Source organism: Vigna angularis, chromosome 1 (genome assembly GCF_016808095.1).
Source record: "Vigna angularis cultivar LongXiaoDou No.4 chromosome 1, ASM1680809v1, whole genome shotgun sequence".
In the NCBI taxonomy this organism is placed as follows: Eukaryota; Viridiplantae; Streptophyta; class Magnoliopsida; order Fabales; family Fabaceae; genus Vigna; species Vigna angularis.
The window spans coordinates 55,242,088-55,266,374 of NC_068970.1; the positions used below are offsets into that span (position 1 = coordinate 55,242,088).

The following is a 24,287-nucleotide window of genomic DNA, read 5'->3' on the forward strand; positions in this document are numbered from 1 at the left end:
TCACCAAACAAAGATCATGGATCAACCAAAATATATCAACATATCTTAGGAACTACATATTAAAGTCTGGGCTCAATGTAATAAAATATATATGAAATTTTTACCATGATAATATTATGCATCTACAATCAACTTGTTTTATTTTATTTTCATCCTAGTATAGATTTTTCTTTACTCCAATTGGTCACCGGAGAGGACCCAGATGTCTGAACGCATCAAACTCACCTTCGACGCCAGCACATATGACTAGTCACAACTGACTGGATCAGGCTAGGGCTGCTCTATGATCAGGGATGTGCCAACTCAGGTTTTTAAGGTTCCTCTATCCTACCAACAAAGAAAGGCCCTCAATAATTAACAATTGATTTATTTAAATTATCTACCATGTTCTCTTATGCTCTAAATTTGAAATGCCAAATTTTAATGTGTTCACTTCCTCTCATAGCAACCTCAAACAATATCTGTACATCTATTTAATACCCATATATAAGCTATTTCAGAACCCTTACTTCAGACCTTCCAACAAGATCAATTTCAGCCAACAAACTCATTCAGAACAGATTAAATTCATCACATCACAACATGTACAATTTCACAGTTTCAGTTATCATACCCAATATAATAAAAGTCATAAAATAGTTTCACAAGAGCACACCAGTTCAACATTCATATGCAAATATTTTATAAAATAAATTCATACAAAAATAATTAGCTTCCATTACCATCAAAATAATATTAATATAAAAATTTAGGGGAATCAAGAAGTTGAATCTGGCAGAGCCGGTTAGATAACTTCTCATCCTTCCAGAAAGATGCAATAAAAAAAATAGATAAAACAATAAAATTTCTGGGGAAACAAGAAGTTGAATCTGGCAGAGCCGGTTAGACAACTTCTAATCCATCCAAAAATACAATATAATTAAATAACACGAACAATAACATGTCTGGGGAAACAAGAAGTTGAATCTGGCAGAGCCGGTTAGACAACTTCTAATCCATCCAAAAATACAATATAAATAAATAACACGAACAATAACATGTCTGGGAAACAAGAAGTTGAATCTGGCAGAGCCAGTTAGACAACTTCTAATCCTTCCAAAAATGCAATAAAATAAATAAGTAAAGCAATAAATAGTTTGGGGAAACAAGAAGTTGAATCTGGCAGAGCCGGTTAGACAACTTCTAATCCTTCCAAAATACAATAAAAATAAATAAGGAAAGCAATAAAATGTTTGAGGAAACAAGAAATTGAATCTGGCAGAGCCGGTTAGACAATTTCTAATCCTTCCAAAATAAAAAAAATAAACAACTAATAACATACAAATGGCATAACATAATCAATATCACATTTTACAACTATCACACTTGGATATCATCATAGAAGCATACTCTTATTTAAATTTCAAGATCATACAGAAACAAAATACTCCATATTCAAGATTTAAGATCAGACAAAAGCAGAATATAGCATATTCAAGACTCAAGATAATACAAAAGGAAATACTCAAAGTTAGCTCCCCTTACCTCTATTCCAGACTTAGTTTCCTCTTCTCAAACCGTTCTCCGGAAACTTCCAGAATTTCCCCTCTTCAACTAGAATTTCCTCCAACTCTCTTCTCTCACAATTTCTCTAGAATTTTGGTGTAAATCTTTAGCCTCCCCCCCTTGGCTATTTATAGCCAAAAATTTTACTATTCATTTTTACTATTCAAAAATTATTTTTTATTCACCATTCTTATCTCTGAATGATTAATTCTACGTGGAGTGTTCTCTTCCACAATTTATTTTAATATATATATATATATATATATATATATATATATATATATATATATATATATATATTAACCATTCACTATTCACTATTCACTATTTACTATTTACTATTTACTATTCACTATTCACTTTTCTTAAAAAAAATCCTAAATAAGTTATCAAAAATTTGAAGCTCTCCCTCTAGAATTACTATAATTTTATATCCAAAAATTTACATTTTTCTATCCATTAAAATTATTATTACTAATAAAATGCTAAAATTTACTATTATAAATATATATATATATATATATATATATATATATATATATATATTTTTCATGGGTCTTACAATTTGCGGGAAAAATAAGCTTTTTACAATATTAGCCTCCACTATCATTGTCCGATGTGCAATTGCGGAAAAGAAAGGATAATTGCTTCTTGATCGGTTCGAGGGGGATGACTTCCAGAAGACACTCTGATGTTCAAGTTAGAATTTTTCTTTGAAGGTCTAAAGTAATTCGATTATGAAAAAAAGTATCATTTACCTATTCAACCTCTATTTATACCGTTTAAAAGAATCTGACAAATTAATTTACCTCTTAATGGTCATTAATGTCAACCTTAACCACTCATCAAATAACAGTTACAGTATTGATTGTACTTTAACTCTGCTCAACTACTGTCGTGACCGATCGGCTGTTTTCATACCTGAGTCATTCGGTCCATTCGACTCAACACACAGTCATGCCTGATCAGTCAACTCTCATGCTATAGTATCATAGTTGATTCCATACATATATGAGAAACTATGGAACCCTTTATGAATACATACTTACGTGGTATTGTTTGTGGTTTTATTTTATTTTTTTGTGTTGTTTAATCCATGCAGTGATCTATTTTCTTAGTTTTAGTAATAATAACAAACAATAATATTAATCGTAATAATAATACTAATACTAATAATAATAATAATTAAAACTTTGTGCACGTAATCAATACTGTGAGAACTTTTGATAACTCATGAATAGTTAAAAAATTTATTGTGTATAAAAAGAAAAAAAAATAACTCTCCTAGAAGCTAATAATAAAGTGACTTTGTTCTTCTTTCTATATGGGTTCTTTTTCTTCCATCATCAGGCACTAAACTGACACAGAGAGGGAAATCGCACGTAAAGACCCCTAAAAGATTTCTACCCTCTTCGGTGAAGATAAATGTAAGGAAGCAAAATATCAATTTTATGCATCTACCCGTTTCTTATATTATTTAAAGCATACAAAATTAATTTTAAATTTTGTTCGACCAAACAAGATTAATTATTTTTCTTCCTTTTTATTTATATACTCCCTTTTCTATTTCTTTTTCTCAAATTTGCTCCCATTTATTTTTCAAGAAATGAAAGAAAACATAAAAGGAATTCACATGCATGTTTGAAAAGGTACGAAGTGCTTCATATATGGAAAACAACCAGTTACACTTCGCTGCTGTGTCGTGACCTCCTTCGTACTCTTGTGTTTACTTTACTACTTTTTAGCTTTGTTGTCTTTGTAATGTTCTTTTCCTTGCAACTGAGGAAGTGGTATTCAAAAATTTTCTTTGACGCTGTTGGAGATCGCACCATATAAATACAATTGAGATGTAATTTTTATCTAATAAATTAGTTTTATAAAAATAATTAGACTTTTAAACGTTGAATTTTTATCATCCATTATCATTTACTTAAACTCAATTGGTAACAGATTTATGCCGGCAAATTACAGAACAGAAACATAAGAGCAATTTGATGAACGTTTCAAACCTACGAGTTTCTGTACAATGTTTTAAATGCGATGTTGAAGAATACAATCAAACAATATATTTGATAATTCTTTAACTGATGCGTTTTTGCAACTGTTTTAATGAATCACAAAAACAAGATTCCATATCTTTTTAAAAGACATACCAATGTCTGAGTTTTTTTTACGAAAGATACACCATTGGCTGACACATTAAAGTGAAATTCAGTTATAGATTTCTTTTGCCTTTTTCTTTATATATACACATGTACATGTTTCCAAATACCTATACAATCTGACTCGTTCTGAGAATTTTACATTACCTTCATGAATCATAGGACAGAGTTGCTTTTCTATGAGCTTATCACCCGAATAAAGTAGTTCCACAAAGATCATATTTGCTTTCTTCATCTGTCATCTTTTAAGTGCCAATTCCATCACCTCAGTGTAGGTTTCTCTTTCAAATCGGATCAAAGTTATAAATTAAACGTGTTGTGATTCATATTGAAATTAAAACTATTTTCAATAATTTTACTTTTTACATTCAAAACATGAATTTAAAACTCTAACGTCAAATCATCTTTAAGTTGGAAGTGGGCACTGAAACATTGTTAAATCCAATGACTCTGAATAAAGGTTACATAACACTAACTCAAGTTGGTCTGAATTCTATAACTGGAAGGCATACAGCAGAACCATAAAAACCACTATATTCAATTTTATTCTCACATTAAAGTTTGAGCTGAGCCACTGAACATGTTTGATGATGACTCGGGTGTTTCTTGCACATGTTCTCGAAGAATCTATGTTACTGAATACGGTAAACAGTAGAATGTAAGCAATTTGAGTGCGGATTTTATTTTAAGATACATTTCGTATAATAGAATTATTATTCTTTTTCATTTTTAAGAATCGTGACTTTTAGGAATTATTATTATTTTTAACTAATTATAATTTTTTTTAAATGACTGGATTTTGTTTCATTGGTAAAAAATATTGATGATAATATTTACGTCATTTTTTTCAAAAATCCAAGCCAGCAAATATTTTTACTAAAATAAATATGTAAGTAAGTTATTACAACGTTAAATAATGTCATGTGAATAATATGATATTTTTTCAGTATGAAAAATATTTTAATTTAGAAAAGTTAGATTTCTAATTTTTTTATTAGAAGTTTCCTTTTTGGAAAACCTATTCAAAATCCATTTCTAGAACCATAACTTTGAAAGAATGTTATTTTTTAAAATTAGCCAGTGTATTTTCAACTACATATTCCTAAAAGAAAAAGTTAAAATCCTTATTTTTCTTCACATTTTTTCAATTTAGTCTTAATATTTTTTTTAACAAAGATTCTATTTTTTGTCAATTTTGTTTAATTTATTATTTTTACTAAAGTCGTTTAAATAATTAATAGATAGTGAACTGTGTATGATACATGTCAGACTTTTTTAATTTTTTTAATTTTTTTTAATTAATTAAAAAATGTATGTGTTTTAAGCTAACATCGAGTCATTTGACAGTAGCAGTGTCATATGTCAAGGTCAATGATACCGGTCAAGGTCAGTGAGATGTGCTAGTATCAGTGCCACATGTTAATATCTTATATTTAATTTGGTTTCTACATTCATTATTTTTGTCCAATTCCATACCATTTTTTTAAAATAGAACAATTTTGTTCCTTTCCAAACTAAAACCAAATTTAATTTTCATATAAATATTATATTAATTTTTAAGTTAAATTATTTAATTTATTTTTAACCTAGAAATCACATACAATATTAAATAGTTTGTGAGTTTTGACCTTTTAAAATTTTAAACTAATGGTGTTAGTCCTAACTTCTAAAATTTGTATTCTAATTTTAAATCAACTCCAACATTAAACTAGAAATATTTAATAAAATTGTGAGTAATTTTAATATAGTGGTATTTTGTGTTAGTCATTTTAGAGAAGAAATAAAAGAAATTTGAAACTAATGAAATGTGAGAAATCAACATATTACTTCAACTCAAAACCTTAATTTTGTTGTGACAAATAGGGAGACAAATCTCCTTACTGAAGATGTGGAAGAAGAGTGTGGAATCTTGTTGATGGCAAAGAGCTCAGATGTAATGGACATGGAGAGTTCGATCCCAACAATGAATGAAGTGATCTTAGTGAATGGTGCGACAAATATGGAGAAGGCAAACCTACAGAAGAAACTCAAACAAAAAGATGAAGAGATTTAGCAGATAGTGAGACTTCTGGATGAAGCTAATAAGATAATAAATAGAGGGTTGAGCTTAAAGAGCTGAAGAAGGCGGATGTTGATGAGAAAGAGGAAGCATCTAGTGTTCTTGAACCAGATGAAAACGAGAAAGAGGAAGATGAAAATGTTGAGAAGAATTAGGGTATGGGAAGCTTATATACTGAGACAACAAAAAATATGATGAGTAAAATTTCAGACAAGATGAAGAAGTCGACCAATATTGCTAAAAGGTCAACCAAGATTGTTGAGAAGTCACCTTAAGTCAGAAACGAGATGGTCAAAGTTACTGAGAAGTTAGGCAGAACAAAGAATAAGTCAACCAAAGCATTAGAGGTTCAGTTAAGGTGAAAGAAAACACGATCAATATGAAGAAAATGAAGAATACAAATTTGATTAAAAGAAGCAAGCTTGATGTGGGGTGATGCACATGGAAAACCGAATAAATGATGAAAAATTTAAAGTTACGGGGGAGTTTTACAAGGATAAACTTAAATTTTAGAGGTTTATTAATAATTTTGTTTGAATCTTATTTTATTAGTTTTGGATATAGTAATATTTAGTTTGATTTTGATAGAGATAACATAGGCATAGGTAGTTTTGATTTTCCATTTATTTAGGTGCATTATTATTTCATTTTGTTTATATAAGATAGAAATAGATTAAGTAGATTTTATTTTGAGTATGTTGATATTTTATTTTCAGTTTTTGTTATTTGTACTTTGCTCAATGTCCTATTTGCACCTATTTAAATGTTGTTAAGGTTCAATGAAAATTACTACAGTGAATTGAAGAGTCCAATTATTTATGTGTGTCACAATTTTTTTAACATATATGTATTCTGAAAATTATTTCCAAAAATATATTCTAAAATACACATCCGAAAATATGCTAAAAAAATAAATTCCAAAAAAGAAAATATGGGGTGCTTCTCACATAAATTCGTTTCTTTCTTTCTTCTTCTCCACTCCACGATACACACACCATGGACATCATCTTCTTCCCCCATTTTCCCAACTCCATCTTCTTCTCTACATCCTCTTCCTTTCTCCACATTCTACCCAAGTCTCTCTTCCCTCTTCTTCTCCTCACTATGGTTTTAGTCACACCAACACAACAAGAAGTTCTTAGAGTTTTTGCTTATACATGTTTTCTATTTTTCCAAATCTATTTCTCAGATGGATTGTGTTTTCTCTTTTTTTATTAATTATTTTCATGAATGAGGACCTATGAATATAGGTGTTAAAGTGAATCAATTTGGTTCATAGTTGGTTCAATACGGATTGAGTTAAAAATGAATTAGCACAACTTAACTCACTTTTTCATAAGTTAAAAATTTTGTAACTCAGTTCAATACACCATAGGTTGGTGGATCAGTGATTGATCCACTTAATAATCTTTTGTTTTTTAAATTATTTTATATATTTATTACAATATAATCAAATCAAAGTGTATTAACTTGACTTATAATTTTATAACAATACAATCAAAATGTCATCTCTTTTATCAAACATTTTTATGATGATGTAGTAGTTAAAAACTAAAGTATAAACTTACATCTTGAGAAACAAATAAATTAAACATTCAAACTATTTAGGGTTAAATATGTTTTTACTCCTTCAACTATCAAGCGATTTTGTTTTTCGTCCCTATTTCAAACTTTGTACGATTTGATCCCTCTCCTTAAAGAAATCATAATTTTTGGTCCTCCAAAACAAACGGCGTTAAAAATTAGCTGAGGTGGCTAACGGTGTATGCCAAGTATTTTTTTTTCTGACTGAGTCCGAATCCCGATGAACGGAAGGGCGCCGAGCAGCGGTTGGAGGAGATGCAGTACGCCCCACAACATCCGGTCAGTCTCTTCCAAATCATCGTCGATACCAACCGCGACATGGCCGTTCGACAAGTTGCCGCCATCAATTTCAAGAACTTCATCGCCAAGAATTGGTCTCCCGATCACCACAGCGAAATATCCATTTCACCCTCTGATAAGCTTCTCCTCCGAAATCACATGCTCCTCTCTCTCCCTCAGCTTCCTCCTCTCCTCAGGTACACTACACCTCCCACTCTTCTCACTATTCTTTCTCACTTTCTCCTCTTTGCATCATTCTATTCTGTTACAGGGTGCAGCTCGGTGAGTGCCTCAAAACAGTCATCCATTCGGATTATCCGGAGCAGTTTCCTCATCTTCTCGACTGGATCAAGCAGAACTTACAGGATCAACAACAAGTCCACGCCACTTTATTTGTGCTGCGGATTCTTTCAAGAAAATACGAGTGAGTCAGTCTGTGTGTTTCGCTTCTTCTTCTTGTTCTTGCTATCGTGTGAAAAGTATCCAACCATCACTAATAACAAAACCCTCATTCTCCCTCTACAGGTTCAAGTCAGATGAAGAGCGGACGCCGGTTTATGGCGTTGTCCAACATACTTTTCCTCTGCTCCTCACTATAATTAACGCCTTAGTCCAAATTGCCAATCCCTCAGTCGAAGTTGCAGACTTGATCAAGCTTATCTGTAAAATTTTCTGGTCCTACCATCATCCCCTTGTTAAAAAATCTAAGCCATCTAGACAACATCATTTCACTGTACCCATTTCCACTGTACAAGATAAAGTGCATTTTGGCACAAAGGAAGGAAGCGTATTAATGTCACAAAAGTACTATTAGACCACAAATTTTATACATACTATTGGATTCAAATACCAGGCAAAGGGGAATAGGAGAAGAAATCGATCATTGAAATTGAAACACGAGCCCCATTCATCAAAGCATCAAACATACAATAGGCATCTTGTTCGATGAATTCCTTAGATAAAACAATGCCAAGTTCACCTTCTGCCCCATAAGCGTCACTTAGCAACACGACGTCAGTGCGAAACAACTATCAGAGCTTCTTCGGCGTGTCGCGACTCTTCGTTGTCCTAGATCTCTCCTCCACTTCTTCTCCGACAGCTCCTTCTTCGCCGTGAAGGAGCCCCTTACAACGTTTGAGGTGTCATCCTCGTCGATTGTGAATGAGAGAACGGCGGTGGAGACCCAGAAGAAACAGCTGACGACTTCCTGGGAAACAAAAAAATACCAACGTGGCAAACGACACATGGCTAGACGTTAGCCACCTCACCCGATTTTTAACTCTGTTTGTTTTAGAGGACCAAAAATTATGGTTTCCTTAAGGAGAGGGATCAAATCGTACAAAGTTTAAAATAGGGACGAAAAACAAAATCGCTTGATAGTTGAGGGACTAAAAACATATTTAACCCAACTATTTAAACATTATTGAATATCATTCTAGTATTTAAAAATATCAAATTGTCAACCTACACAATTAAAGTTAATAAATAATTATAATAAAGAATTTGTAAAAAATGATAAAAATTTAATAAAAATGGTTTTTGGTGGGTTATAAATCAACCTACTTGCAATTCAGGTTGAATTCATTTAACCTATAGATTAAGTGAGACGGATTCAATTTGATTTTTTGAAAAGAAAAAAAAAACTATATTTTCTTCAATTTAATGTAACTCAATTTATAGTAAGCTGCATTGATTCACATGTTAAATTTCATTTTGACATATCTAAATATGTACAAATGACTTTAAATTGTTTACACTTTAAAGATATGCCATTAAGTTTTTGAAAATAATATAAAAGCAAAACAACCTTATAAAAAAAAACTGTGATTTCATGTGAGAATTTCAAATAAAATTACGTTAGACACCATTATAAACTTTAACAATCTATGCGTGATATCGAAAATCCTTCATTCATATTCATAATCATTTGTTTTAACGTGTGCCAACATTTTTCTGGAGACACGCTGGAAAACTGTGAAAAATATTTCGGTATAAAACAAGCCAAATATTAGCACATTAGATCAATATTTCGTTATTTAATATTATATATAACTAAACGATCTAATAAATAATCAGGTTTGTCTGTTTTATAGCTGTAGAATGTGCATGTGTGGTGTCCAGGTAAGTTATAAATGAAAGAAGTAAACAATAAAGGGTGGTGCTCCCTCCACCACCATCCCTTCTCCTTTCACCTCCCCACAAGATTTTTAATGACAAAATTACTCTTTAATTTTTAACTATTTTACTTTTAATCTTAAATCTCTTTCTCTCTTTGACCAAAATATATTAAAATAATAACTTTGATGGAAGGTGAAACAAAAGCTGAAGCCTCTCTAGGGGTGAGTATCCCCATTGTGTGTGTTGCGAAAGAGATGGAGGCACTACTCTGAATTGGGTCTTCCCCGCAGATTGGAGAAGGAGTTCCTTGGGAGCTTACCTTTGTTATCAGTTGCAGATGGTTCCTTCATATGAATTTATATGAAGTGAGTTGGAGAAAGAGTATACATTGCATTTGATGATGACTACGGTCTTCCGAAAGATTACATTTTTCATCAACTTATAGATGAGATTCATCCAGGCACGGGGTTGGTGGTTATCCTCTTCCAGGATTTACAGGTGACAGAGAGATATGATGGAGGGAATGGAAGGCGTCAAAATAGATGGAGCGGTGGCCGCTAAGGATGGTGGAGATCATGCGACGGGTGACGACAGCGCTGTGTGCCAAACATCTCGCGTGAAAAGGGTGGTCCGACGACGACTAACGGTGGAATTGTGGAGGAAAATGCGAGTAGTAACAGCGGCGTTAGCAGGAGCTTTCTGGATGAAGCATTGGAAGGCCCACTCGAAGGCGCTGCGGCTCATCTTGGAGGCCTTATCGGCGGCAGAGACGAGGTCGGCGGCAATGGCCAGAAGTGATCGGAGATTTCGTCGACTGAGGAGAACTCCCTATACATATCGTATCTTACATCTCCTTTGGTTTGATTGTGTGATGTGATGCGATGGGAGGAGGCCGCGACTATACAATTCGAGAGCACCGAGACACATAGGTTAAAGAAAACCAACCTGAGGGTAGACCAACGAACATCTGCACGCACCAGTCACTACCAACAAACCACCACCGTACCTATCGCCACACCACCGCACCACAACATCGCACCACCACGAACGGAGAGGGAAATTTGGGGTGAGAAGAAACGGATCTCACTGAAAGAGAGACGAGAGTGAGACAGAGAAGAAACGAATCTCAAAGAGAGAAAGAGTGAGAGAAGGTTGGAGGGTGGGGTTGCGCAAAAGTGAAAGTGAGGAATGATGTAAGGTTAAAAGTAAAATGAGTAAAATTTAAAGGGTAATTTTGTTATTAAAAATTTTGTGGGGAGGTGGAGGGAGCAACAGCCAACAATAAATCGTTTAGGTGAGAGATTTATTTTAAACAAAGCATTCCAACCCTCGATCAGCTTCATACTACTTCGAGCGTTTCTTTCTTTCTGTACCCCAATTTTTGTTGCAGTTTCATTCCCTTGCTAAAAAATGAGTTGCATGAAATTTGGGTCATATAATTTTAGTTCAGGATTCGGATACGAAATCTTGTTAGTTAAAAATTTCATTAGATTTCAAAATCTAATAAATCAAATTTTAAAATTCGAAAAAAAATAGACATTTAAATGTATTTTAAAATCAAGTAAAAAAATGACACTTAATCCACTTTTGAATTTTGTTAAATAAAAAAATTCACACTTAATCTAATCTCAAAATCTGGTAAAAAAAAAGTTCACACATAGTAACTTTTAATCGAATTTTGAAATAAAAAAATCTAATTTCAAATATAAAATCCGGGTGTACAAAATCGGATTGGAGAATCCGGTTTGCCTTTGGAGTGAGAGATGGTGTTGGAGATATGTATGGCTTGTTTGGAGTGATGCGTTTGGAGTGGGTCCTAATGGTGTCGAGGGTTACTTCAATCTCTAATAAAGTGTTGTCCCATTTTCATCTTCTTTCCTGATGTTGTTCAAAGTAGGTTTTCCTTAGTCAAATTACACCCCTCAAAAAACTTAATCAGATTTTTTGTTTTGGTTCATGTTATATCTTTCGGGTTTTTTTATGAATGTTATCCGATTTATTATTACGAAGAGAAGAGAGTAAAATGAAAAGAAAAAAAGAAAAGTTTAGAGGTGCAGGAAGAAGTGTCCTGCTAATTCAATTATTTCTCCAATGGGCTTCACTCCACTATTTAGAATGGACGGGTATTCCACCCTCTACCACCACCACTTATTCCTTCCACTACTACCTCTTACTCCCTCCACTTTCCCAATTTATCTTATTTTCAAAATTACCCTTCTATTTTAACTTTTTTACTTTTTACCTTTTGGGAGTTTTTAACATATTTTAAAATCCTAATTTACCTCTCACATTCACTCCTGCGGTAGCTGCACCCCACCACCACACCACATTTTTCACTATTCTTCTCTTCCCATCTCCGTTCAAGGTTTTCTTCTTCCTTTTCTTTTTTTTCCTTTCAACCTTCTCTTCCCCACTTCCGTTTTCCTTTGCTTTCTTCCATTGTTGCTGTTGATTTGGAGAAGTGCAAAGGAGGAGCATAGATCTAATGGTGGATCTGGTTTTTCATCTCCATCCCAGGTTAGTTTAAATTTGTATATCTGTTTATCATGTGCTATTGTTGTGCTTGGTTTGTCTCTCAGAGCTGCCGTGTGTAGTAAATATCATTACTAAACTATAAAAAAATACAATTCAAAATAATTAAACTAACAATAATTAAATTTTTTTAACCACAAAAAAATTAAACAATTACACTAATTCATTAAAAAAAATTAATAACATTTCCATTTAATTATTATTACATTAATATTAATTACAAATACAAATTTACTATAAAAAAGTTAAATACAAATACATATTTACTACCTAACTATAATTAATTTAATAATATTTACCTCATCAATTTTAGATATATATGAACATGAATGACACAATTAAATAAACATGAAGAAAATTTATAAAATATTAAATTAATAATCTAAAACGTGAAAAAGAGTTAAAAATATATCAAATCTATATATTCAAATTATATTATGGTTTAAAAAAAATTAAGAAAATATATATCAAATATATATATATATATATATATATATATATATATATATATTCGAAATATAAATTCAAAAAAGCTAAAATAGTGAAGAAATAAAAAATACAGAACTGGAAGGCCAAAACAGATGTGGGATATCCGTTTGGATGTCGGACATCCGTTTGGATGTCGGACATCCGTTTGGATGTCGGACATCCGTTGAAGGCCAAACGGATATCCCACATCAGTTTTAGCCTTCGCGGCTCTGAGAGACAAACCAAGCACAACAGCAACACATGATAAACAGATATACAGATTTAAACTAACCTGAGATGGAGATGAAAAACCAGACCCACCGCTAGATCTACGCTCTCCTCTACGCTTCTCCAAATCAACACCAACAATGGAAAGAAGCAAAGGAAAAGGGAAGTGGGGAAGAGAAGGTTGAAAGAAAAAGAAAGAGAAGAAAGAAGAAAACCTTGAATGTAGATGAGAAGAGAAGAAGAGTGAAAGATGTGGTGTGGTGGTGGGGTGCATCTACCGCGGGAGTGAAAGTGAGAGGTAAATTAGGGTTTTAAAACATGTTAAAAAATTCCAAAAGGTAAAAAATAAAAAAGTTAAAACAGAATAATAGTTTTGAAAATAAGATAAATTGGGGAGGTGGAGGGAGTAAGGGGTGGTGGTGGAGGGAGCAACACCCCTGATATTAATTACTTGGCCCACATTCTTCATATTCCTTCACGCTATTTCTATTTACACTCCCCTTTTGCTCTCGTTCTATTGTAAAAAAACAATACTTCCACTTATAAGTTGGAATATCCATCATGTCATGCATCTTACTAGCATGATATCCAATTTTACCTCTGTATGTACAAAATGAAGAACATGATAAAAGCATTTATCGAAACAACTAAATTCAATTCAATTGCAAGAAAACAAAATCAAATTATTTAGTGGTAGGTTTTTCTTTAATGATTTAAAAGTGTTTATTAATACACAATTTAATACTACACAAATAAAATAGGTTGAAAGTGGAGAATTTGTTTATAAATTGAATGTAATTAAAATAAAATTAGCAATGACATATTTGGTCATCATTTGATTAGAATAGCCTTATATGTGCTTACTCGATTAGTAATAACATATTTGGTCAGCATTCACATGCAACTCCATGGAAATTAGTCACCCCTTGCTTTTCTTTGTTTAAGTTTCTTTGATTTCCTAAACCCTCCTGAACCCAAAAGTACAAAAAGCTAAAGTATGTTGGTGTAATCTTAAATGACTGGATCTTTATTTCTTGTCGATTGGAATATACGTAGGAATTGTGCCTTTACACTTTGGAGATAACTTGGGCCACTTTTCTTTAATAACATAAAACAGAAAATGTGTTCGACATAAATATTAAAGTGTATTATTTAAGTAAATGAAAGGAATGTGGTGTAGAAGTAAAAGACTTTTTATTAAAAACGTTCTAACTTGGGAGTATCATTTTGCTTTTCTCCCTACCTTTTGGTCCCATAAACTACCCTTACTACACTTTTTTTTTCCAATCACTTTTCTCTATATGACATGGAAACGCATTATAGTTACCAGGAGATGGTTGCTTATGTTCCTAAGTTTCATCCTTCAATCTAAATTTCTTTTCTCTTTCCTTTTATAAAGCACATTCTACCTTAATTATATATATATATATATATATATATATATATATATATATATATATATATATATATATATAGACACACACACACTAGTGGAATTTTAAATTTCAATGATGTATTTTAATCTTCATCCTTCAATTAAACTCTCCAACAATAATACTCGTCTCTTATTCATTACAATGTGAAAAAGAAAATGTTAAATATCCCTTAGATTTTTAAACTTAATAAGAATTAAAAAAGAAATTCTGTCCAAAATTTTGATATACTTTTGACATTAAATTTTAAAAATAAATAAATATATTCCTCTTAATTCGGTTATATTAAATTTATTTAATATATTAAATTGTGTTTTAGATTTATGTTTGAATTGTTTACATTAAAAATGTCAATTTAAAACCTTATTTAATATGTAAAAATATTTAACGTTAAAAAAATTATATTCATTTATTTTTAAAGTTTTAAAATTAAAATATAATAAAATTTTAGAAAATAAGAAATTTTAATTTTATATCTAAATTTTAAAAATAAAAATATATGTAACATAAAAATTAGTGATGCATTGTTATGTTAAAGTAAGAGTGTTCATCTTCAATGTCACTTCATGGGTTTAACGAGGTACACCTACCTTTACATCAAATTACACAAATACAATATATGTACACCTAAGAACGTGAATAGACATAAGAGTATTAGTGAAATATCTCATTATCTTACCTTTCTTGTTCTTCAAGTTTGAGCCTCACATCAATATATAAAAGAATCAGACATCTCATTCACAACTCTTAAAAAAAGGATAGAAATAAGTTAGTAGAATAAAAATAACTAAAAGTAAAAAATCAAAGATATTTTATTATAGAAGAATAAGTGTATTATACATGTTTGGATACATCTCAACCATGAGGAGATAAGACCTTGGTGAGTACATGTTGACCTACTAAGTCAAGATTGAGGGCTTATCTAGTTGTACCACCTCAAGTTATTTTTGAGATGCAATGATGTGGAAAGCTCAAATGCCATTTATCGAAGGTATGATGAGAAGAGAGAAGGTCGGAGGAACTGTGATAAGGAAAAGAAGAAAGAGGAATCAACTCAACAAGAGGAAAGACATGTTGACGCTAGAAGGTTTGGATTTTTCTGGGAGCAATCACATGGGGGTGGATATCTATTAGCGACCCCTTCAATGCAGAAGCCAAGGTCCCCTGTCCTTACTTCTTAAAATTTGAAACACGTCATATGTTGGTGTTTTCTTCACATGGTGCACCATTACTCCTACAACAAGTGAAATATTTTAGAATTAATCAAAATTTACTTTATACTTAGCCTTAAATAATTAACTCACCAGTTATCATTCAAAGGACGGGGAGATAGGTATATTTTAACTATTTCCCTAGTTGGCAGGCGACAGGAAAGTTAATTTATAATAATTAAGGTTCTTTTATCATCATCTATCATGTTATTCCTCAACCACTTCTAATACCTAATCGAATTGTTGATCATCCAATAAAAAGGGAATTTGCGGCTACCATTCTCATCATAAAAGTGAAAACGCCCCTTATTAGTAACCACAAATTTGAAGAAACCAACCTTACATTTTTTTTTGAAAGACTAGGAATAAAAACCCAATAAACATGTCCTCGATTGCCTAATCAATGAAAGCCAAGTAATTGAATATTGAGGACGGGTACTATAAAATGTAAGAAACACTAAGGTGTAGGGTCTAACCCTAAAGATTTACATACAAACCAAAATGCCTATAGGAAGCCCTAGTTGTTTGGGTGTAATTGGGTATACGGTACATTCAAAATGCATTACACCCCATTGTGAACTCATCAAAGGGTACAAAAACATGTAAATGAATGAAGAAGGCTAGGATGACCATCTCGTCCATGACAAATATAATATATTGCACTCGTCCTCTCAAAGGTCAATATGTCTTCGAACTTGGCACCCTTAAAAGTATACATGCTTTCCTACAAGGATCTTAGTATAGACGACCACCTAAACTTTGACGTCTACATCTTAACCCTTGGATCTACCCAATCATATCCACCCCCAGCTGACCACTTAGACTCAAGTACCTCATCGACAGGTTCCTCCCTTGTCTAATAAGCACTTCTTTACTCACAGGAGATAACACTCGTGAAGTACCACATACTAGTACTTTACTCTAGGTTATCCCTAACATACATATCGAAAACTGCCAAATGACAACATACCTAATGCTATTAAAAAATTAGACCACTAGTTACTCTCGAAATATATATATATCGACACCAAGAAAGAGAAGTGTTACAAATACTTAAATAGTTAAATGTGCCTACTATTTATAGATTTTATATGACTCTTCACCTCCTATGTCTTCAATCTTTCAATCTCAATTGTTACATCCACTTGTATTTGATGGTTAAGGAGTCATGACTGTTGGACTCTTTTAGGTGTGACACCCATCAATCAACCCTCGTTGAGACTGGAGGGCTATTATTCCTATAAGGTTACATTGCCAAAGAAATACAAATTTTCTTTGCAAACATGACAATGATGGAAGACTGATATCCTTTGCAACAGAATGAGAACTAAAGGCCGACATCCTCACAAGCAGGACAAATCCTGATATTCGGCATCAACGAAAAATTTCTACATGTCTTCAACAAGTTTGGAGGGCTAGTGTATTGTACGCATCTAGATACATATTGACCATGATGACATAAGACCTGATTGTGTCCATGTACCCGACCCACGCATGTTTAACCGGAATGAAATCATGACAGTCAAACTAATTAGTTATAATAATCTACATTTAAACTATGGAAGAAAGAATTAATCTAAGATTAACAGGTAATTAGGTCACATGGCTTAAACTCATCCAGGTAAAGACTTATGCTAATAGTATAAATAGTACATTGTACAAAGTACGTTTATTATGTTTATTAATAATCGTATTTATCACCATATGATATACTTGACTAACTTAAACATTATAATGTCTTCTGTAAATACAATCTTCATTTAGACTGAAAAAGATGAATATCTTTTAAAAGAACAATTACGTGATTCATGAAGCTAGAAATGCTTAAAATTAAAAATCTTTACATAATATATTTAGCTATATAAAAACAATAAATAAATAATAAAATAAATATAATCATTTCTATTTTACTTCATCATTCTAATCAAAGTTGTCGAAAAAAAGAATTTAGACGGTGAGTCTAGTGAGAAAGATTGGTTTATACAAAATGATATCATTCCAAAAACAAAGCTTTTTTTTTTAAATTATCACTAGTAAAAAAACTGCTTTCTAACGCGCCCTATAGGCATCGGTCTTACGAAAATCGAAGCAGATGAAAACGCGGTGGCATTTTTGCAATTTCAGCGACCTTATAGGCCTTGGTTCAAGAGGAGCCGAGGCACAAAGTGTATATTACCTCAGTTGATATAAGAACCGATGTATAATGTATCGCATTTTTTCGCTAAATCGTGTGAAAAACATCTACGACATCGGTTGCCCTTGGACCCGAGGCAGTAGGGCCTTTGCAAGTTTGAACGAAGCTTTTATGCTTCGGTTTTGTGTGCACCCGAGGCGTATAGTTCATGTTTAGGCATCGGGTCAAGTGAATAACAGGGGCAATATGGTTTGATTACCTCGATTAAGATATAATCGAAGCAATATTGCTTTAATATTTTCACAATTAACCCTACACGCATTGTGTTTCTTCGTTCTTCTGCTATCGCCGCTGCATCCAAAAGCTTCGCTGCGTCCAGCTTTCTTCTTCCTCTGCATCTCCACCATTGTTTTCGCTGCTTGTCACGCCTCCCCCGCTCCTGCTCGTCGCGCCTCCGTGGCGGCGCTCGCCCTGCCTCCGTCGCGTTTGTGATCGCCTCCTTCACTCCTCCATTGCTCGTTCATAGCGGTTTGTACCTCCATCGTGGTCTTACCTTTGTTGCGCCGCGTTCTCCACCACTGCTCCCCTCCCTTGCTCGCGTTAAGCAAACCGACGTTGTTCCACCTATTCAATCTGCGAAGAAGCCTGCCCAGCCTAAGGAGTCGAAACCCAAACCTTAGGATGAGCCGAAGAAAGTGGCTAAGCCAGAGCCAGAGAAGCCCAAAGAAGAGGCAGAATGTAAGATCCTTGAAATTAGATACTAAAAAAAAAATAAAAAAATTAGTGAATAGTAAATTGTGAATAGTAAAAAGTGAATAGTAAAAAAAAAAAAAAAAATATTTTTGGAAAGGATAAGTGTTACACGTAGCTTTGAGATCAGAATTCACCAATTTGCAAATAAAAAATTATTTTTGTAATAGTAAAATGAATAAAAAAATGAATAGTAAAAATGAATAGTAAAAATGAATAGTAAATTTTTTTACTATAAATAGCCAAGGGGGGAGGCTGGAAATTTACATCAAAATTCTAGAGAAATTGTGAGAGAAGAGAGTTGGAGTAAATTATAGTTGAAGAGGGGAAATTCTGGAAGTTTCCGGAGAACGGTTTGAGAAGAGGAAACTAAGTCTGGAATAGAGGTAAGGGGAGCTAACTTTGAGTATTTCCCTTTGTATTATCTTGAGTCTTGAATATGCTATATTTTGCTTTTGTCTGATCTTAAATCTTGAATATGGAGTATTTTGTTTCTGTATGATCTTGAATTTAAATGAGAGTATGCTTTTGTGTTGATATTCAAGTGTGATAGTTGTAAAATGTGATGTTGATTATGTTATGCCATTTGTATGTTATTAGTTGTTTATTTTTGTATTTTGGAAGGATTAGAAATTGTCTAACCGGCTCTGCCAGATTCAATTTCTTGTTTCCCCAAACATTTTATTGCTTTCCTTATTTATTTTTATTGTATTTTGGAAGGATTAGAAGTTGTCTAACCGGCTCTGCCAGATTCAACTTCTTGTTTCCCCAAACTATTTATTGCTTTACTTATTTATTTTATTGCATTTTTGGAAGGATTAGAAGTTGTCTAACCGGCTCTGCCAGATTCAACTTCTTGTTTCCCCAGACATGTTAATGTTCGTATTATTTAATTATATTGTATTTTTGGATGGATTAGAAGTTGTCTAACTGGCTCTGCCAGATTCAACTTCTTGTTTCCCCAGACATGTTAATGTTCGTGTTATTTAATTATATTGTATTTTTGGATGGATTAGAAGTTGTCTAACCGGCTCTGCCAGATTCAACTTCTTGTTTCCCCAGAAATTTTATTGTCTTATCTATTTTTTTATTGCATCTTTGTGGAAGGATGAGAAATTGTCTAACCGGCTCTGCCAGATTCAACTTCTTGTTTCCCCTGAATTTTTATATTAATATTATTTTGATGGTAAGGGCAACTAATTATTTTTGTATGAATTTATAAATATACGAATGTTGAACTGGTGTTCTCTTGCGAAACTGTTTTATGACTTTTATTATATTGGGTGTTATAACTGAAACTGTTAAATTGTACATGTTGAGATGCGATGAATTTATTGAATGAGTTTGTTGGCTGAAATTGATCTTGTTGGAAGGTCTGGAGTAAGGGTTCTATAATTGCTTATATATGAGTATTAAATAGATATACAGATACTGTTTGAGGTTGTTGTGAGAGGAAGTAAAAATATTAAAATTAGGCATTTTAGATTTAGAGCATAAGACAAAAAGGTAGATAAATTAAATAAATAAATTGATTAATTATTGAGGGCCTCCCTTTGTTGGTAGGATAGAGGAACCTTAAAAACCTGAGTTGGCACATCCCTGATCATAGAGCAGCCCTGGCCTGGTCCAGTCAGTTGTGACTAGTCATATGTGCTGGTGTCGAAGGTGAGTTTGATGCGTTCAGACATCTGGGTCCTCTCCGGTGACCAATTGGAGTAAAGAAAAATCTCTACTAGGATGAAAATAAAATAAAACAAGTTGATTATAGATGCATAATATTATCATGGTAAAAATTTCATATATATTTTATTTATTATTACATTGAGCCCAGACTTTAATATGTAGTTCCTACGATATGTTGATATATTTTGGTTGATCCATGATCTTTGTTTGGTGAAAATATGTTGAGTTATACTCGTTATGGGCAAAATGAGTTTATAATATGAAGCATAATATATGGTAATATGTTTAATTTATTGATACCAAAACGGGTTATTATGAATTCTTGATTAAAGAATGAACATGATTGAGTTAGGTGGATAAGAGGGTATGAATTGTTGGTTTTATGAAATGTTGGAGTGGATATGAGAAATCATTACTTATGAAATGATGTTTACTACCGGGAGTAGTATGTTCGAGTTATACCATGAGAGTTTGGTATGAGCAAAGTAACACCTGAGGTTTATGAAAGCAGGCAGAAAGTGGTCTGACCATAAGGCTTTGACATAAACATATGATTCGTAAGTTATATAGAAGCAGGCAGAGAGGGGTCTGACCATAAGGCTTCGGAAAGTAAGACATAGTATATAAGTGAGGCTTAAGGAAGCAGGCAGAGAGCGGTCTGACCATAAGGCTTCATGAGTAAGCATGGTACACTTGTAAGATTTATGGAAATGGGAAAGATGACTTTGATAATGATGAATTAATGACATCGGAATAATGATATTTTATCAATTGCAGAAATACATGATTATAATATTTTTACAAGTTTAATGATTTTATGATAAGGTTGGCTTACCCTTATTTGTTTGTACTATGATCATATAACTCATGTTATATGTGATTAGATAATGTTGCAGATGCGGTTGAACAAGCTTAGAGATGAGAGAGATGCGGGGAAAAACTTTCAGGGATTTTTGTAAAAAGAATAAATTTGTATTGGGAAGATTATGTTGTGTAAAACTTATAAGTTGAAATTTCAATGGTGAAGACTATATTGTTTAAATCTTGTAAGTTTGGTATTGTACTTTGGATTAAATGAAATAAAGTTTGATTGTTTATAAGAGATATCAAATTAATTTAGTCTCTACTATCAGTAATACCCTTTAAAATAGTAGGGTGTTACACAGAAGAGGAGGCACCCAAGCCCAAACCCAAAAATCCCCTTGATCTTCTTCTTCCAAGCAAGATGATATTGGATGAGTGGAAAAGACTCTACTCAAACACCAAGACCAACTTCCGCGAGGTTGCAATCAAAGGTATTATGATGGCTTTCTATGTTTTAGTTTTTTGTTTCTCTGCATCAACAGGTAAGAGGAAAGCAAGTGCTCATTATATTCTAGGGTGGAGTTTTGCATTGAATGGGGTTGCTCCTCCATTAGATTATGCACTACTTCCAAAGCCACCACCAAAGGAGAAACACTCACAGTCTTTTCCTTGGATCAAGGTTATAATTGGCATGATGTCTCCTTTGACATTTACCTTGTTGTGCCTTTTTCTTTATGTGACACTCTATAAGAGATACACGGTATTTGAAACTCTTGAGGACTGGGAAATGGATTGTCCTCACAGGTTCAGATACAGAGATCTTCACTTAGCAACAAAGGGGTTCGTAGAAAGCCAACTAATTGGAGTTGGAGGCTTTGGTTCTGTTTACAAAGGGGTGTTACCCAGAACAGGAACTGAGGTTGCTGTTAAAAGGATCCTGAGAACTCCAGCCAAAGGAATGAGGGAATTTGCATCTGAGATTGAAAGCTTAGGAAGATTGAGGCACAAGAATTTGGTGAACCTTCAAGGGTGGTGCAAGCACAAGAATGATCTCCTTTTGGTTTATGATTACATTCCAAATGGGAGCCTTGACTCTCTCCTATTCAGTAGAAGCTTTGTTTTGGATTGGGATCAAAGATTCAGAATTCTCAAAGGTGTAGCTGTTGGGCTGTTGTATCTGCATGAAGAATGGGAGCAAGTGGTGATCCATAGAGATGTGAAATCTAGCAATTTTCTTATTGATGGGGACTTTAATGCTCATTTAGGTGACTTTGGTCTAGCAAGGCTTTATAGCAAGACTACTTTTAAGGATTTATAAATACCGTAGAGGTTAGATGAATGGTCTATTATTGTTTTCGAAACTATTTTTCAAGAAAAATAATATTTTAAAGATGGAACTACCAGTTTATTATAATAATCTTTTGCGTAATCACAACATTGGTTCGATCTTTTTTAGTTTGTACAAACTGAATTGTCATTATTTTACAAATTTTACTATTTGAAAGATATTTTAGATTATTTTATTGAGTTTCACATTATATCATTTGAGTTATTTCTTATTACTTTACCACATTATATCATTAGATTCTTTCCTGCAGTTGCTCGGCTCAATGGTGACAACGCATTGTACCTGTCTACTCCCATTGATAAAGAGGTGGGTGGTATTATTTTGGGGGCAAATGTCATGATTGAGATAATTGGCCTTGCTGACATAAAGTCATCATTGAACTTACACACTACTCCCACCCATTCTCTCTCTTTTCTATATAATCCCAACCCACACGGCCCCCCTTTCCACTCCTCCACATCTCCCCTGCTTTTCATCATCATCATCATCCCCTTCTTACTCTCTCTCTTTCAACTGCACCTCAATCCCACTCCCTCGTTACCCAACTTCTTCAGCAGCTAAAATTTATAAAGCTAGAGATGATGGTTCAAAAGGAACATTTGGGTTTGAGTCTAAGCCTCAACTCCCTCGTTACCCAACTTATTCCAGTCTATTTGATTTCTCCTCTTTTTCCACACTCCTTTTCCTATTTTATACGCTTTTTTGTTTCACGTTGCAGGCCCGTATCGACCAATGGATTGATTTTTCAACTTTGGAGATTGATTCTAATAATCCTTAAATCCTGCCGTCTATGAAACTAAAAAAAAAAAGACATACGACCTCGGTTCAAAGGGAACCGAGGTGAAATCCTCCACTTTTTGCCTCGATTCACAACCAAGGCATAAAGTTGTGGACTTTTTGCCTCGCCTGTATATGTCTCGGTTCAAGAACTGTTGCCTATGGACAAAAATAATCACTGTCGTTTTTCTTGACTGTACTAGTGTATAATACTCTTAATCACAAAATTTTATATCAAAAATTTATAAAGTAGTAATATCAGAGGATTCTTTTTCACATGTGTATATTGGCGTTATTAAGGATGATTGTATGGTTATGGTTTGATTACCTTTTGTGTTAATATCAAATGGTAAAACTTGAAATACTTATCAAAAAAATTATTTAAAATGATAGATGCATGATGATTTGGATTACATAATAATTTTTTAAGAATAGGATTGAAAATATAAGTTGAATTGCGCTAAATTTAGCCTAAATCAAATTTTTATGTATTGAGAATGTGAAAAAGTTAGAGAATAGTTTGATTCGATACATTACCTTGATTAGATTATAAATTATAAATATTTTTTATTTTTTATTTAATAAAATATAAAATTAATTAAATGTCAATGGTATGAATTTAACAACATATATAGAAATAGACGGAAAAAAAAATATTTGCACAACGTTTAAAATACTTATGACACTATCGACAACGAAGAATAATTTAACTACATATTCTATTAGCAACGAAATTTATGATAGAATAGCGGAGAAAAATGTTTTACACTATAAATGTGTAAAAACATTAAACTTTTTGAGAGAGAGGGAGAGTGTGTGTCAGAGTTTCTTTATAAATTTGAGAATATTTATAAATTAAGTTTTTTAAAAAATTGTTTATTTATAAAGTATTTATAATTTTATATTTTTTAGTTGTATTTTTATTATTTACTAGTGGTTATTTTAGTTATATGTTATTTTAGCTTATTATTTGATTAACTTCTTTTTATACATTAAAAAAATAGATACGTTAATCAATATAAAATGATATTATAAATAGTTTTTATTATTTTTATTAAAGTTATATTGGATGAGTTTTTCAAATTTATAATGATTTTAACGCAATCACCTATAATGATTAAGAATCTGTATCGATACCACCTTGGAGTTCGTTATATATATATTTTTTAGGT

The 24,287-nt window shown here is 32.6% G+C and overlaps 2 protein-coding genes across 2 annotated transcripts; both read left to right on the forward strand.

Annotated features, from left to right (window-relative positions):
- Positions 1-7,640: 7,640 nt before the first annotated feature.
- On the forward strand, positions 7,641-8,556 carry LOC108340386 (importin beta-like SAD2 homolog). Its single transcript, XM_017577741.2, has 3 exons — positions 7,641-7,826; positions 7,901-8,053; positions 8,155-8,556. Exons 1-3 carry the CDS (start codon positions 7,669-7,671, stop codon positions 8,441-8,443), a joined length of 600 nt encoding a protein of 199 aa, XP_017433230.2. The 5' UTR covers positions 7,641-7,668; the 3' UTR covers positions 8,444-8,556.
- A 12,855-nt stretch (positions 8,557-21,411) lies between these two features.
- Positions 21,412-23,116, forward strand: LOC108326003 (lectin-domain containing receptor kinase VI.4). Its single transcript, XM_017559206.1, has 4 exons — positions 21,412-21,481; positions 21,533-22,255; positions 22,589-22,644; positions 23,057-23,116. The coding sequence occupies exons 1-4, from the start codon at positions 21,412-21,414 to the stop codon at positions 23,114-23,116; spliced, it is 909 nt and encodes a 302-aa protein (XP_017414695.1).
- Positions 23,117-24,287: the final 1,171 nt, after the last annotated feature.

Bases quoted from the DNA above. Each gene is read 5' to 3' on its own strand.
- LOC108340386 (XM_017577741.2), top strand. From the start codon at position 7,669: ATGGCCGTTCGACAAGTTGCCGCCATCAATTTCAAGAACTTCATCGCC. The intron at 7,827-7,900 runs GTACACTACACC...ATTCTGTTACAG, and splicing joins CAGCTTCCTCCTCTCCTCAG to GGTGCAGCTCGGTGAGTGCC. The intron at 8,054-8,154 runs GTGAGTCAGTCT...CTCCCTCTACAG, and splicing joins ATTCTTTCAAGAAAATACGA to GTTCAAGTCAGATGAAGAGC.
- LOC108326003 (XM_017559206.1), top strand. From the start codon at position 21,412: ATGATATTGGATGAGTGGAAAAGACTCTACTCAAACACCAAGACCAAC. The intron at 21,482-21,532 runs GTATTATGATGG...CTGCATCAACAG, and splicing joins CCGCGAGGTTGCAATCAAAG to GTAAGAGGAAAGCAAGTGCT. The intron at 22,645-23,056 runs GTGGGTGGTATT...TTCACGTTGCAG, and splicing joins CTACTCCCATTGATAAAGAG to GCCCGTATCGACCAATGGAT.